Source organism: Ostrinia nubilalis, chromosome 20, assembly GCF_963855985.1.
Source record: "Ostrinia nubilalis chromosome 20, ilOstNubi1.1, whole genome shotgun sequence".
Taxonomy (NCBI): Eukaryota; Metazoa; Arthropoda; class Insecta; order Lepidoptera; family Crambidae; genus Ostrinia; species Ostrinia nubilalis.
Window position 1 is genome coordinate 9,128,785 of NC_087107.1, and position 17,182 is coordinate 9,145,966.

Consider the following 17,182-nt stretch of genomic DNA (forward strand, 5'->3'; position numbering starts at 1 on the left):
TAATTTTAAACATTATGCCTTTTGTATGTTAAACTTTTGGTGGTACAAATACTCTTAAGATTGTGTATGTAATTCTAATTCAGCAAACTCTTACTGTAAACGTAAACTTATTACAAAGGTAATGCTAGAACATAATCACGGGATGCCATTACTTTAATATGCTTAAACTAAACAAGGCGGCTGAATAAAGGTATGGGAGAAATACTAAGTAGGTGCGCGTTATTGACACTGCACTGATATCAGAACGTGTAAACATTGAGGCTCAGTCAAAGAGAAGGTGACCTTTGTTCCTTAACTCGCCGAGCCTATTATTTACTTTGCGTGTTTGAACACATTCACTCAATGTTTTGTTAAATTTAAGTTTAGCCACTACCTACTTAATGGCATGTATTTAATCGTTTTGTAATTATCTCTTTGTCAAACAAAATAAATCAAAAATAGCAAAAAAAAACTGACCTTTACACGAAAAACGCAATCTATGTAATTCAAACTTGGCATCAGCTTTCGTCTAAGCACAACTATTTGAATTGCATACTCATCTGTTTTCGGAATGCATATTTGGCTAGCTGATTCTGGTTTTACATTAATTGTAGAACAGTCATGTTTCTGATGTTGCAGTAAGTTTAAGAGGAAAGTTTATTATTAACAGAGATGCAATTAATGTTCCCGTGTAAACACGTTTAGGATTATTATCTAGTACAATACTGTCTAACAAGTCTGCAATGCAATGTCTTTTCATGATTGTAATTTGTAGTGTTTTTCTTAAATGAATAAATTAAGGTACTATTTGGAACCGAGCTGCCGACTGTAACTGCTGACAGCACGTGCAGCGTCCCGTTGTTGTCTACGTCACTCACCATCAAGTGACAATGGGACGCTGCATGTTTTATCATATTATTATTAAGGAGGTTAAAGATTAGTTCGGTCCATTGGGGCTTCGGTAGCTCAAAGGTTAGCCACCGGGATTGCGGAAAACGCGGGTTCGATTCCCACACGAGATCATCAAGGTTCGGAATTCGAATAGTGTTCTATCTTTAGATATTATTAGGTACAGAGGCGTTCACATCAAGTTTTACAAATGATTAAGGCTGATTTACACGTAATAAGTAGGTAACTAAATTTGAATTTGCATGTCGTTTAATGCAATTTAATCACTTAAAATTAAGTCTTAAAGGATGATTTTCACGTATTATGTAGTTAAGTAGATAACTAAATTTTACCTTCATTTTTCGGGTAAGTTGGTGGATGGGGCTTATCACTTGACACCTTTTGATAAGCAGTTTCATACTAATTATGAGACATTTGGACATAGACTTAAAATTAAGTTAAAATTTAGTTACATACTTAACTACTTAATACGTGTAAATCAGTCTTAGGCTGCTTTTGTAAAAGTGAAAATTATTAAGGGACGCTTTAGAATGTTGATATGAAAATAAATCTGAGAATTCATTAACATTTCTTCTATTTTAAAATGAGACGTAACTTGGTAGACAAAGTAGGTACATAAACGACATTGCGACATTCCTTTACCTGCGAAATAAAAATTAGCGTACTAAAATCATTGTTAAAATGTTGTTGAAATGTTGCATTGTCATAATAAGAAGTTGCAAAAATTTGGCATGTGGCACGATCCCGTTCGCACCACTTTGCAGTGTGCAGAAGCGCCGAAAGATCGCGACACCGGCCGTCGGCTCTTCTTTGATTTAGTCGTTCATATGCTTCGTGCGTGATCGGTGTGTTTTCCTATCGTTTAACTACTTTCGAAAGCTTTGTGTTTTGTGTTGTTTTGCTACAATGGCAATGTTTTCTAATTCCGAATATTATGAGATGATGTTGTGTGTGGCTCGAGCTGATGGAAATTTAACTCAAGCCCGTGAACTTTATCGGGAACAGTTTATCGAAGGTAGACCGGCGGCTGACCAGCGACGGCTTCCGTCGTATCAGTGTTTCCATGATATGGTGACACGTCTCCATTCTACGGGCTCTTTTCATCGATCGGGTTCTAGTGGACGCCCAAATACAAACGAAATGCGTGCAGAAGAGGTTCTGCAACTCTTTGAAGACGAACCGACGACCAGTACAAGGCGCGCCGGGGCGCGACTTGGAATGAACCATGTTTCAGTTTGGCGAACACTGAAAGAAGATGGTCAACATCCGTACCACTACCGCCGCACACAGGAATTGATTCCTACTGACTTTGCGCCGCGAATAACAAGACGGGCAAGAATATGCGTGCAGCAAGGAGGACGTCATTTTGAGCCACTTTTGTAGGTATGTACCTAACCATAATTTTGAATGCTTGTTGTTTTGTTAACGACGTGCGTGTATTTTTTTCTCCGTAGGTATTAAATAATAATAATACCTAGTAAATACTAGGCGCACAGAATGTTTTAATGAGGCGTGGCCGGGGGCGTGAACATAGAAAGTTGCTCCTGGTCACTCCTGGTAGGACAATGAACCCAAATTAGTGATGGGAATTTTTATAATCGATATTTTTATTTTACATAAATTTACCCGAAATTTGAATATGTCGCTATGACTGTAAGAAATTAACAAGGGACTCTTTATAGACGTCTATTAAATACCCTTCAGTTATTAGGGGTTTTTTTGAAACACCCTAGGCTAGTAGTAATAGACAGGTGATACCTAAAAGTTTGAAAATAGGTAGGCAGAAGAATAGGTAATCAAACAGATTTGAAATGAATTCTATAAAATGCAAGAATAGAAAACTTTTGGACCACAATGTTGAATTACATGTAACTTGAATTCTTTATTACTTACTAAACTTACGGGCTAGTGTAAATATCATGCATCCTAATAATTTCGTTACTAAGTGTTTATAGCTTAGAACTTTGAACTCTGTTTCCAAATAAGGATATTCGTTCCCATAATTCAAGTTCTATGTATGTATGTTACCAAATAAGGATATTTGTTCCCATAATTCAATTTATGACGAACCAAAGTTCCATGAACCACCAACGATAACTATAGCGGTTGTTAAGTATTATGAACAGAGATGACACAATGTTTGTAATTACTAAAACATCGCCAGAATTAGCGGCTGCCTTCATAGCCGCATGCGAGTTATGCAACGACCACATGTTAATAGTACTAATCTAATTTTTTCTGTTACACGACATGAATGGGTCATACTCATATCAAAGGGTTTGCAAATTATTACTGTGATTCTTTGATTTGGACTGTAACATTGCAGTTTGTATTTCGAATAAATCTTCGGAATATACGTCAGCTTGATCATACGAGTAGAGTCTAATGCAATCTAGTGTATTTTGCGAAACTAAGCTCAAGAAAGCTAAGACAACATAAGGACGAAGTGTTATATTAAAAACATGCTATGTATTTATGTATATGTATAGGATTCTCAGTAAAAAATAAAGGGGCACGTAAAAATTACAATTCACAAAGACTTCCTATTCCTAGTATCATTGTAGAGTCGGCCATTTTCAAACGTCCTTGTCTAAGCCAATAAGTATAAAAGCTGCAGGACAATAATGATTATTGTATCCACTCTATTCAATTTCAAGCATTAGATGGCTACTCAGGCTTGTAATGTCCACAGACAGACAGCGAGTTAGTGTGCGTTGTGTTTACTTGTGCGCAAGCGCTGAGTACACAGCACATAAACAAATGGAACTTGACACTTGGGGTAGTCACAGACAAAAGTGAACAACTTTTTGAATACAGTTTCAAATCTTCTTCAAACTGGTTACTTTTGAACTTAAACTATCTTTACTTATGAGCTAAATTTCAGCAACTATGTATGTCATTTGCAAATTTATTTACTGCCAAATCTTTAGTAGATGTAGAGGCATTGCTACTTATAGATTCCTCTCTCACTTTCTTCTGCATTTTCATTGCAAGATATCTTCATTCAGATTGTGAAAAGAGAGACAAGTCGTCATAGTTTCTTAAATTTCCGCAATACTTAGCCTTTAACTCTACCGGGAAATAGATGAGCACAGACGCAAGTATTAACCTCAATTTTGAAGCAAGCCTAAGCTCAATTAAGTTTTAGTTTCCGCCTCTGTACGCGAATGTACTCGCCTGTTTAGAATGGAGATGAGTCATGCGTACGCGTCGCTTTGCGAGCGCATAGTAGTTTATTTTGGTCGCAAACGGGACGCGTTAGCAACTGCGATGCGATGCGACTAGACGCACAGCGATTTATTTCATCTTATTCGGATCTGCTTATTAAAGCATTCATGATAAATGAAAGGCAAAGGTACCGCCTGATGTAGCAAACATTCGCTATAGAAAATACTAGTGGCGGTTCAGGCAGGAGCAAAGCAAAACTAACAAGACTGTGCATTCTTTAATGACAAGAGAGAAGTCTGACTAAGTAATCTTGTGGTATTTTATTAGGCTAGCTGAGGACGGGTTGAGAGAGTAAATAATGAATACATAGATTTAGTAGAAGAGCCACAGAATACAATGTAGAGCTAACATTAAAGCACTTTTAAACGATCCTGCGTTGCGAGTAATGTAAACGGTTAAGTTTAAAGATAGATGACCTAATATCTAGTCAAGCCCTGTGCACGCATGCCCTATGTACAGAAGATAGCACATAAGACTATACATTTTTGTTGCAAATTCGTCCTTATTACCACTACATAAGAAACTTCAGTGTTTAGCTTAATATGCAATAATCGGGCGATCCAAAATTACGCACAGACATTCCTCGGTGCGCGCGCGTAATTCCGCGCCGGCACTTGATCTGTGTTAGTGTTATGCCGCGAATCGCTTCAGGCAATGCTGGTTTTATTCGGCAAAATGTTAACTATAGTTTGTGGCAGTAAAATGAAGTAAGTTTCTTATTACAACAATGAAAATCTTCCATAATTGTAAATCGTTACAGAGAAGAGAGATTTGTTAGAGCCCTTTTAATACGGTGACAGTAAAGACAGTTTTATTTATTTGCAAGACTATTATCAGTAGATCTCATAATATTCTAAAGAAAGCTAAAACGTAGTACAGGTAATTATCTACAATAATTACTAGGCCCGTAATTTCCTAGACACACCAATACGTGAGTGGCAACCACGGACATAGTAAGGAAACAAACAATAAATCAAAATAATAAGTAGATTAAACATTATTGTTTTTTGATAAGCATAAGCCATAGACAAAGGGTAGCTTTGCGCCTACTCTGTTAACTGGTACGCTTAAAAAATCACGTATAGATAAAATAATCGATAGGCCCATTATCGATTGATCCAGTAATAATCATATCGATTTACTGCCTGATTATATTTAATGCACGAAAGACCTAAAAATAAAACAGGACTATGACGAAGGAGATCTTTACAATTCTTGCTACTTTATAACTTAACACAGAATTAAAACAATGCGTCGTTTAAAAAGTAACTTGTTTTAGGTACAGGCGGTCTTATCGCTATAATAATATCCCAAATAATTAGTTTATAAGTTGTAAACTCTGATTATGGCTATAGAAATCGTAACGGTGGGAAAGAAACGGATTTTTTCGAGATGCTACTCTTAACGCTACAAAATTTTAATAAGAATGGGAATATTCCTTCAACTGTATTTTTTGTTTTCTACCCTGATTGTAAACACAATTTTGCATTTAAGGCATTCATTATCTACACTTAAGGGCTTGTCTATTAGAGAGTGTTGGCGATGGTAGGTGCGAATCGGAGAAAAACGAAGGTTTGTATGAAATCGCGTTTATTCTTAGGTTTACAACTGTGGCGGCGTGCGGTGCCGCTCGTGGATCGGTTTGAACTGACGGTTCATTCTCAACTGTCGCTTATGACAGGCAGAAATAGGGCCACAAAATACCCTCCAATATTTAATAAAAACAAACTTATAACTACCGCAGTTTTACATACATTTGCGTGATATGGATTTAAGCAATGAATACACTGAGAAACAATACAAATTAACATTTAAAAATAATATTATGAACGCGTCGCTAACAGAGAGGAATGTAGATCTCCCATAACTTTTATCGCTAACTGGTATGAAGCTTCGAGACTAGAAAAACTTAGTAGACTAGTGTTCTCGTAATTGCTTTCGATAGAAATCGGTCTCTATGTCCGAATAAAAAAAACGAATCAAACGCTGCTGCGCAAAGACTAATACAGTATGTGCCACAAATGGGGCATAGGGTGGCGACACATAACGAATAGTTAGGAATTTCTCCGACCCTAAATGAAATGGCAAAAGGCACAGCAGAAGAAGAATCTTGTCATAAGAAACATGCATGATTAAATAGATTTTAATACTATTGAAATTTTGTTTCTGGGAATAATGACTGTGCGATTTGTGATGTTAAAACATTGTGATATCAGAAAGAGGTTCGACTGGTAGTCAGTTTCTATCGTTGTTGATATAGAAATATTACATCAATCATAGTTATTTTATCTCATAACAGTTAAAAAAGAGATGCCGCCGGTGGCTGTATGTTAGATTTCAGATAATGGGGAGCACAAAATACTTCGTTAAAAAACGTATGTTGTATTTTAATGACAAATTCGAATTGTATAAAGCAAAGCAGTTCTGTAAGAATCTAGGTAAATATTTCTTGAGGTACCAAATTAAAAGATAAATCGTGCTGTTGTAACTTGTTTCAGTGGGTAGAGCGACTAGTGGAGAAGGCACATTATTTTAAATTATGGTTCATAATACAAACGGCACAAACCATAACTTGGATCTCTTACGCTCAAAAGTAATCTTGTGTCATTTATTTATTTTGTAAAAAAAAATCTGGGAATCTATCAGACTTGTGGCCACAGCAGTAATACGACAGCCGAGCTGCGCGGGCGCCGGATTCGGAGTGCGTGTTGCTGCTCGCATACTAATGTTGCCAGCAGTTTTCAACCGACTTCAAAAAAGGAGGAGGTTCTCAATTCGACCCGTATGTTTTTAGGGTTCCGTACCTCATAAGGAAAAAACGGAACCCTTATAGGATCACTTTGTTGTCCGTCCGTCCGTCTGTCAAGACCCTTTATCTCAAGAACGCGTGAACGTATCAAGCTGAAATTCACATGAAATACTCAGGTCTATTGTCCCTTTAAGCTGTGAAAATATCAAACTTCTAAGCCAAGCCAATCAAAAGATACAGCCGATTATGTCGATATTTTCAACAAATTTTCGACACTCGCAAAGGAATCAAAACCTACAGGATACTTCCCGTAAACTCAGAATCTTGAAATTTGGCATAAAGCATTGTCATATAATGCAAATATAGGAAAAATTGCGAAAATTACATTTTTTTAGTTATATAATATAATAAAAATATTTTAATAAAATGAAACTTACTACCTTATTTCTCACGAACGAATAAAGGTATCAAATTGAAATTTATACCAAATACCTAGATCTATTGTCCCTTTAAGAAGTAAAAAAATCAAACTTCTAAGTTAACGCGATCAAAAGATACAGCAGTTTATACCGACACCTTAGACGAATTTCCGTCACACGCTAGGGAATCAAAACCTACAAGGTACTTCCTGTGAACTCAGAATCTTGAAATTCGGCACGAAGCAACGTTATATAGTACAGATAAAGGAAAAATTGCGAAAATGATAAATTTGAAGTTATATAAAATTTAAAATATTATTTTTGCTTACATGACATAAAATATTTTTTTAATAATTATAAACTTACTACCTACCCTTTTTCACATGAACGCGTAGAGATATTAAAGTTGAAATTCATATCAAACACTTCTTAAATCTAATTGCCTCTAAACTGTGAGAAATTCTAAATCAACGCAAAAATTCAAAACGCTGAGGTAGGTACCTACCTATAATGCAAATATAGGAAAAATAAATAAATAAAAAATAATCATACCGCATATTTTGAAATTCGCCACTACTCGCAACGGAATCAAGTAAGTAATTTGATTTAATACGTCATAAATTGTAAACCGCTACGTTTGTACGGCGGAACCCTCGGTGTGCGAGCCCGACTCGCACTTGGCCGGTTTTTTTTTATGTAACTATACGTTCCGTCGCCGACTCCCTGGCAGACTTTGAACTGTTTTTAGAGCTTTATGAAGCTTTAGTTAAGTTTTTAATATCTCTACATTAATGCGGGCAACATGATTATTGTGTCGTTCTTACTCTTTGTGGGCTGTAAGACATAGCGTGGGCAGGCCTCCTACTAGGTGGACCGACGATCTGGTAAAGGTCGCGGGAAGAACCTGTATGCGGGCATCGCAGGACTGTTCATTGTGGAAAACCTTGGGGGAGGCCTTTGTCCAGCAGTGGACGTCTTTTGGCTGAAACGAACGAACTTTTTGTACCTAATCTATCTTACAAACATTTAAGAATTCAATAACCGATGATTTTGTTTTAGATTCATGCTCGTGTTAAAATAAGTCTTACCTATTTCATTCGTTCTTATCATGTCATGATTGCCTTGAAATTGGAAATCTCATCATCATCATCATCAACAGCCCTTTACAGTCCACTGCTGGACTATGAGCCTCCTCCACTATAGTAGAGGGTTTTGCCATAATCCCCACGCTTGGCAGGCGGGTTGGAGATCGCAGTTTAAAAGATTTATGTTTGTCAGAGAGCGCTGCTGCCCGTTCTCTATTTATAATTGGAAATCTATTTTATCGAAAATAAGTTGATTTACTACTTGACAAAAAATCTATTCAGTTGGAGACTATTTATCGCCTGCATTTTCATTTGTTTTTACTTTGATTTATTTATTAATGAATTATGAAATTTTGTAGAACTGATTTATATTTTTAAAATATAGCTATTTCTAATGAAAATAATTGTCAGTGTCAGTCCAGTTCACACATGAAATGATTCTAAAATATTTGTCTTTTCTCGTTAAAGCCCATTTCTATCGCTCTAAACTCTAAATGAAAATTAATGCCTTGTGTTAAGATCCAAAATTAAAAAAAGTTTGGCAATGTTAAAGTTTTTCTTTTATTGATGACGATTACTTGTTTTTTCGTTACCGTGGGCATACTAATGTAGAGTTTTGGGGGTTTCTAGATTGACGTCAAAGGCTCTATCTGTATGGATTATGAATATCAAATTAATGTCTATGCTAATCCTAAACGTGCTCGTGAATCCGTAGAAATGCCTGACATGAAAGCGATCGAAACAATGCTATCTGAATATCGAGTGGTGGCACTTGACAGTTCGGCGATAAGAGCTGTCAGTCAGGCCCTATCGAGATAACCTTCCAGCAATTCAAGGTGAACGACCCATCGCATACTTTTTCTATCTCCTATGGCTTGGAAGACCATAGCCATGCATGAAATTGACTTTCGTTGGTATCCAGGGCAATTTTGCGATCGACTCTCTCAATCATCCTACTATGCAAACGAGAGAGACTGATATTTAAGTGTTGAAACGTTTCGTTTGTTTTTTTCTAGACCTTGGTAATCGACTTTGGCACTTTTGTAAACCTTGAACACTCAAGATGTTTGAGCTATTTTAGTGACCGATATTTATTTGCGCTCATCTGCAGTCAGTCCCAAACATAAGCAGATTTGTTCCATGCAATACCGTTTTTCATTTTATGATGACCATTTCAGCCGAAGGATCTCTATAATTTATTCGAATGTCGTATTTATTGATTTCAGTATCTTTTAGGCCTTATAAGACAATTAGAGTGAGTATGTACTCGTAGAATTATGATGGCACTTGAAGATTAATATTCTCGATAAATTAAATTGTATCAACATATGAGATGACCACATTTTACACACGTGAACATGAAATATGTTACAGAAAGCCTCTCATCTGTTCATCTCTTCTTCTTTTATCTCATATCACTATCGGCATCAGCGCCATGGATCTTATCAGAAACTGATGTATTATCAATTTCAGAGACACGAACTTCGCGTGTAACAACTTCGTGATTGTTTCGTGTTTATTTTATTAAAAAAGAAGTCCTTCTGGCGCAGTCGGGTAAAAAAACAGGCACAAGTGAGGGCACAAGTGACTTGAACATAATGTTACAAAAGCGCAATTTGCTTATAAAGCTTTACTGCTATTTTATGTGCTAACTTTACAATTATTTTTTAAGTAACGGGGGTAACATAAGGCAAACCCACCTCACTCATTACAATACAAGTATAGTCAGATACTGATTTTCCACGTTTTTTTATTTTTGTATTGTTGTAGTATTTTTTCGTCAAACCTCTTTTTTTACCGCTCTTAAGTTCCTCTCAAGTAATTATCTTTGCAATGTTTAGAAACAATTATTTAAGAAATCCATATCTTTCCAAAATATACAGATCGTCGCATAAAACTTTTAAGCTTAAGTGTTATGTCGCTTGACTCTTCATTTACCTACTTACATTTTTAAATACGCGGAAACAGTCTTATTGATGTCTTTTTAAAACTTAACATAATTTCAGTTTACATTGTGACCAAGGAAGTGTCTGAACATACTCGTCGGCCTTACGCAGATCTTGGGCATTGTCCCATGACCTTAATTTTTGACGGAACCATTAAGTTAACTTAGACAATAATAAGCTGAGTAATTTGCTTGCTTGCTTGAAATCCTCTTCCTTGAAGTTACATTGTGGTGTTCTGAATACTGAATAGTATCCACTTGTTGTAGGTTATGTGTTAAAAAAATAATTCAAAGTTAACAAAATAATCTGGTAGTAGGACTATGGATTAGTTTTGTTAGGTATGGACATCACTAGGCACCTAGGACAACACTAGATGTCATGGCGGGTTTGGCGCCATTGTGTGAGCGTCCATCTTAGTCAGTCAACTGGAAGGTTATAAGAAATTGTAAATGATTAAATAAACGTTGTGTAACAAGCTAAAGTGTATATTATTCAAGAACATAACATTGGCGACGACGAGAACATCGAGTCCACGACAGAAAAAGCAACATCAAACATGATTGGATCTATTGAGCCCTATAAAACGGACACAGATTTTGTAACATATATAGACAGAATGGAACAGTATTTCATCGTAAATGAGGTAAAGCCTGAGAAGAAGGTAGCATTGTTCCTGACGTTGATTGGGGCGGAAGGTTATGAAACCCTGAAAAACTTAATTGCACCGAAAAAACCGTGTGATTCAGATTACTCGACACTTGTCCATATCTTGCAAAGTCATTATGTGACAAAAAAATCAGTGATAGCTGAACGATTTACATTTCATAAATGTACCCAGAAAGACACACAATCTATCAACGAGTTCATATTGGAATTAAAAGTGAAGGCAAGCAACTGTCAATTTGGAGAGTTTTTGAACCAAGCTTTGAGAGATAAGTTCGTTTGTGGTATTAAGAATGAAAATATTACTAAACAACTTTTGATTGAAAATGAATCTTTAACCTTCGAAAAAGCTATTCAAATAGCTACCAATTATGAGAATGCGGAACAAGGAGTGAGCAATATGCAGCCAAACTCATCCACCATGCTAGGCAGAGTGAGCAGCAGACTGGAATGCACACGTTGTGGGGGTTCTCATAAAGCAGACGCATGTTTCAGAAAATCATTAACCTGCTATATTTGTAAGAAAATTGGGCATATTGCTATCAAATGCCGGTTCAACAAGGGAATGACAATGAAGCCTAAGTACTTCAGAAACAAGGTAAACAATATGGAGCAGAACGATGAGAAGTCACCTACCAGTGAAGATGAAAAGGACGCAATACTGGGGAGCATCATGTACGTGGAGGAGGATCCAGCTTATGTAGAATTGTGACTAGGCTCGGAGGTCATGAAAATGCAGATTGACACAGGAGCATGCAAAACAGTGATTCATCAAAGTGATTTCAAAAAGTATTTTAAGTCATATAAATTAAGTGATTGCATGTCTAGGTTAAGAAATGTATCTGGAGATTATTTGCCGGTAAGTGGGAAGGTACTGATCCAAATGTCTGTTGGAAATGAACAAAAGTGCTTAGAGTTAATTGTAATAAAAAGTGATCAGTATTTTGCACCACTGCTAGGCAGGGATTGGTTGGCTGTAATATATCCAAATTGGAAAAAAAGTTTTGTGAAAAATTGTGACCTAAAAAACATTACAGGGATGGTGCAAAAAGTAGAGGGTGATATATTGACGTTGATAACTAAATACAAGGATATTTTTAGCAAGGATAGGTCTTCTCATATTAATCACATGACAGCTAAATTGAAGTTAAAAGATGGGGCAGTTCCAATTTTTCACAAAGCTTACTCAATACCCTATGCTATGAAGGAAGAAGTGGAAAAAGAATTGTTGAATTTAGAAAAGGCTGGTATAATCAGTAGAGTACAACATAGTGAGTGGGCAAGCCCAATTGTTTTAGCTAAAAGAAATGATAATAAAATTAGGATCTGTGTGGATTACAAAGTGACAGTTAATAAAATGTTGGATGTTGAACACTATCCTTTGCCCTTGCCAGAGGATATCTTTAATGAGCTCAGTGGTGCTAGTTGTTTTTGTGTGTTAGATCTTTCTGGAGCGTACCAACAACTTTTACTTGATGAAAAGTCACGGGAGTATTTAACTATCAATACACATTTGGGGCTATTCCAGCCAAAAAGATTACAATTTGGTATCTCTAGTGGGCCATCTGTTTTTCAATATGTCATGGATCAAATTTTAAAAGAGCTTAAAAATGTGAAATGTTTTATTGACGATTTGGTAATTACAGGAAAAAGTAGGACTGAATGTAATCAAAATGTGATAAAAGTTCTAGACAGACTTAGAGAATACAACGTTAAAGTCAACTTTGAGAAATGTCAATTCTTTTGTGAAGAAATTAAATTTCTGGGGCATGTAGTAGGAAAACAAGGAATTAGACCATTGCCTGACAAAATAAAGGCAATTATGAATGCCCCAACTCCAAAGTCTTTGTCTCAGTTACAGTCTTACTTAGGATTAATAAATTACTATGGGAAGTTCATACCATGTTTGTCAGAAAAGTTAGCTCCACTATATAGTTTGTTAAAAAATGATAAAAGTCAAAGTTTTCAATGGTCAGAACAATGTGATAATGCTTTCAAGACTAGTAAACAATTAATTACAAGTGATAACTTATTAGTTCATTTTGATAGCAGTAAAGATATTTATGTTACAACTGATGCAAGTAGTTATGGAGTCGGGGCTGTTCTAAGCCATAAGATTGATGGTGACCCTATTTATTTTGCATCTAGCACCTTAAATGACGCTCAAAAAAATTATTCACAGATTGAAAAAGAGGCCTTAGCTATAATATTTGCAGTACAAAGATTTCATAAATTCTTGTATGGTAGGAAATTCATTTTAGTAACAGATCATCAACCACTTAAATTTATATTTGACCCATTAAAAAAAATACCAATAACAGCAAATGCCAGATTACAGCGATGGGCACTTATATTGTCTGGGTATCAATATGAAATCTCATATAGAAAAGGCAAACTTCTGAGCAATGCTGATGCATTATCTAGGTTGCCATTGCCAGAATTAGCTGAAGTAACCGACTGTGTCAATTATTTTAATTTTGGTCAGGATGATGGCCATTTGTGTTTTAAAGAAATTTCTGTTAGTACTCAGGAAGATTCTTTGTTAAATCAGGTCTTTAAATATATTCAGCAAGGATGGCCTAACTTTGTAAAAGATCAAAACTTAAAACAATATTTTTCAAAAAGGGCAGAATTAACTGTAGAACAGGGATGTATTTTATGGGGAAGTAGAGTGATTGTACCACCCAAATTAAGAAAAAAATATCTGAATCGTTTTCATGAATCTCACAATGGGATTGTTCAAACTAAGATGTTAATTAGAAACTATTGTTGGTGGCCAGGGATAAACGAGGACATTGAAAAATTAATAGCTGAATGTGATATTTGTCAAGCTTCCAGAAATTATACGAATAGTTGTCCTACCTTTTCATGGGCGAAAACAAATTATAACTTTGAAAGAATTCATATAGACTTTTTCATGAAAAATAACATTACATATTTGTTAATAGTAGATTCTCACTCAAAATGGATAGATATACATATTATGAATAGTACTACCGCTTCACAGGTGATAGAGAAGTTATGTAAAACTTTTGCGATTATTGGATTGCCCACTGAATTGGTCAGTGATAATGGTCCGCCTTTTACGTCTCAAGAGTTCGTACGATTTCTGGAAAGTAATAGCATTGTAGTTTCTAAAAGTCCACCTTACCACCCTCAATCTAATGGATTGGCTGAGAGGGTAGTACAAACTGTAAAAAATGGCCTGTCTAGATTGGAACAAACTAAGTCGGGACTAACTAGGGAGTTACAATTACAAAGATTTTTGTTCATGTATAGAAACACCCCAAATTATACTGGAAAATCACCCAATGATAGTATTTTTCAACATAAACCAATGATACCTCTGGATTTAATGAAACCGCAAAGTCATGTCAAAGATTATCAGAAATCCTGTGAATTTAATGATCTTTATCAAGTGGGAGAAACGGTCTGGTGTAAGAGTTATGATAAAAAGAGGTGGGTAAAAGGGGTTGTCTCAAAATGTTTGTCCCCTATTAGATTTTTAGTTGTGGTAAACGGTGTTGAAAAATATTATCATGGTAGTGCTTTAAGAAAGTGTAGAAGTGGAAACATGCTTGAGGAACGGGAACCTGTACAATTTAATGAAACTAATGACTGGTATTACAGGAACCCTATTTTGGTTAATGGAAATGAGAGTAGTTCGGTACCGGAAAGGGAAGTAGTAGCGGATCAGAATGATAGTGAGAATGTACCGGGAAATAATGAGATAAGAAGTCGATCAGGTAGACTGATAAAGGTACCTGAGAGGTACAGGAAATTGTAATGTATTGAGATGATCAGATGATAAAGGGGGAGGAAATGTTAGGTATGGACATCACTAGGCACCTAGGACAACACTAGATGTCATGGCGGGTTTGGCGCCATTGTGTGAGCGTCCATCTTAGTCAGTCAACTGGAAGGTTATAAGAAATTGTAAATGATTAAATAAACGTTGTGTAACAAGCTGAAGTGTATATTATTCAAGAACATAACAAGTTTAAATTATCAGATTTTAATATGGTAGATACAATGATATTATATAAAAACAAAAGCAGATATGTTATAAGCGCTCGCGCTGTGAATACTCAAATACGTCCCAATTGGGACGTCTTGTGTTTAGTCTTCGTGTGGCCTGCGTCGTGCGCAATCGCGTGCGTACCACACCGTAAGTTCCTGTGTTCTTACCAAAATAAATAAAAAATGCCATCGTGTGTGTTTCGAAAGTGTACCAATTATGACTCTAAAGTAAACAAAATACAAGGGATCTCTTACCACATGTGATTATGCAAAATTATTTAGTATTTATATTTTCAATTATTTATGCAAACAATCAAGACGCCATGCGCCATGTTCAAGTTAAGAAAGAGAAAGCGATCTTGTTTTGACGTTAGAGCGATAAGGATGCGTGCGCTGCGGACATAGATTAGTTAGTGCAGAATCGTTAAAACTATAGCTATCTCTTTCATTTGCGTGCTATTTCGTATCTTTTGTTTCACTTATCAGTTACATTTGTCAATGTGTGCAATTTGGAATAGCTCGGCACGGATTAAAATCGTAATTTCTATGAGCGTAACATATCTATAGTTCTATAATATCATTGGGTAGATATAAAAAGGTTATGGGATCGCAAAAAGTTAAACACCCGTTGAACATTGTTTTAAATTGTCATTTGTCATTTAGTATAGAAATGTAATTTTGAACCAATGTTCAACGTGTGTTTACCTTTTTTGGAATAAGGACAGTGTTTATCGACTTTACTTTTCTCTACACAGCCAAAATAATTTCGATTTGTGAAAGAAAATATTTAACAAATAAAGTTTGATATTTTAATTTCCAGATTACTTTCAACTTCCTTTTCCTCAACTACTAAGTATTTAGTTCGTTCACGCGATTATATCATCAAGTTTAAACCTCAACTGCTTATAAAAATTACAATTTTATAACTGTACCTACTAGCTTTCCGCCCGCGGCTTCGCACGCGTGAAATTTCATTTGTCACAGATCGTCATAAATTATAGCCTATATGTTATTCTGGATTATGAACAATAATACTGTAAAGTTTCATCAAAATCCGTTCAGTGGTTTTTGAGCCTATTCATTACAAACATACAAAAATAGGTACAAATCTTTCCTCTTTATAATATTAGTATAGATTTGCCTTGTGTTAAGATCCAAAAACAAAGACATTGCAACTGTTTTCTCCGATTATGGGTTGACAGAAAAACGTCTTACCTATGTGTCCTGTGTGCTGGAAGTTCGTAGGCGCGCCGATCATAGACCTGTCTATTCTCCGGCGCGTGCGCTGCGCCTGCGCCGCCGGCTGGTAGCAGCACGCGAACCACTGCAGCCAGATCTCACCACCAGTGCTGGCCATCTTACTGTCTTTCACAAATTTAGTCCACACCACACACTCACTGAACGATTACACACGCGCTGTGTAAACGAACCTTTTGTTTTCTAATGTTGGCACTTGTTCCTTTTTCAAATTTTAAATTTTGAATTCGGGTTTTGTTTTTTTTATAAGGCGTAGGCGTAGTTACACGAGTGCTAAGTTTCGTGTCTCGATTTATTCTTTTTTCAAAATTGAATTTTCCGAACGCAGCCAGGCGCTCGCGTCGTCTATGGTCGGAATGGCACGGAGTGCTCGGAGATGATCCTCCGTGAGGGACGGTATCTCGAATTCAAATGGCGTTGTGTCTCTCCGCTGATCTCCGCCGTGATAGCGATGATGGCATGATTCCCCGATAAGATCTGTAAAAAATGAAACAATTTAGTAATAGCTTCGTGGAATCGGCTGTTTGTTTTATATTTGTCTCGGTCATCAAATAATGGATGTAAGCATTGGAACCTCATTAAGGAATGTAAACACAAACGCTTTGTGTATGTATAATATGCTCACACACTGTGTTGTCTTATTTAGTGGTAATAAGTGCTATTTTTGAACTAAAATGTAGAGTCTGACGTGCTGTCGGACTGTATAGGTAATGTTTTGTAACTTAAGGATCAATTAGCTAATGCTAAAATTTGCTAAAAATTTGTTAAAACAAAATACATTTTTGCTTATAGTAATGATAATTAAAGACAGATAAGTAATAAGATTTCTTAATGATTAGATATTTTTAGAAAGAAGTGATTTTTCACTCGGAATATGGAAACTTAAGTTAATTTTATGTGTTGGCATTATTGGCTAGTTGGCTATGT

General features: G+C 36.0%; 1 protein-coding gene across 1 annotated transcript in view; it reads right to left on the bottom strand.

Annotated features, from left to right (window-relative positions):
• Positions 1 to 17,182, bottom strand: part of LOC135081629 (CDC42 small effector protein homolog) — a 56,177-nt gene that overhangs the window by 10,679 nt on the left and 28,316 nt on the right. Inside the window, exon 2 of the mRNA XM_063976384.1 lies at positions 16,214 to 16,732. Within this exon, the coding sequence (XP_063832454.1) occupies positions 16,214 to 16,355 (142 nt within the window). The 5' untranslated portion in view covers positions 16,356 to 16,732. The remainder of the gene's footprint in view (positions 1 to 16,213; positions 16,733 to 17,182) is intronic.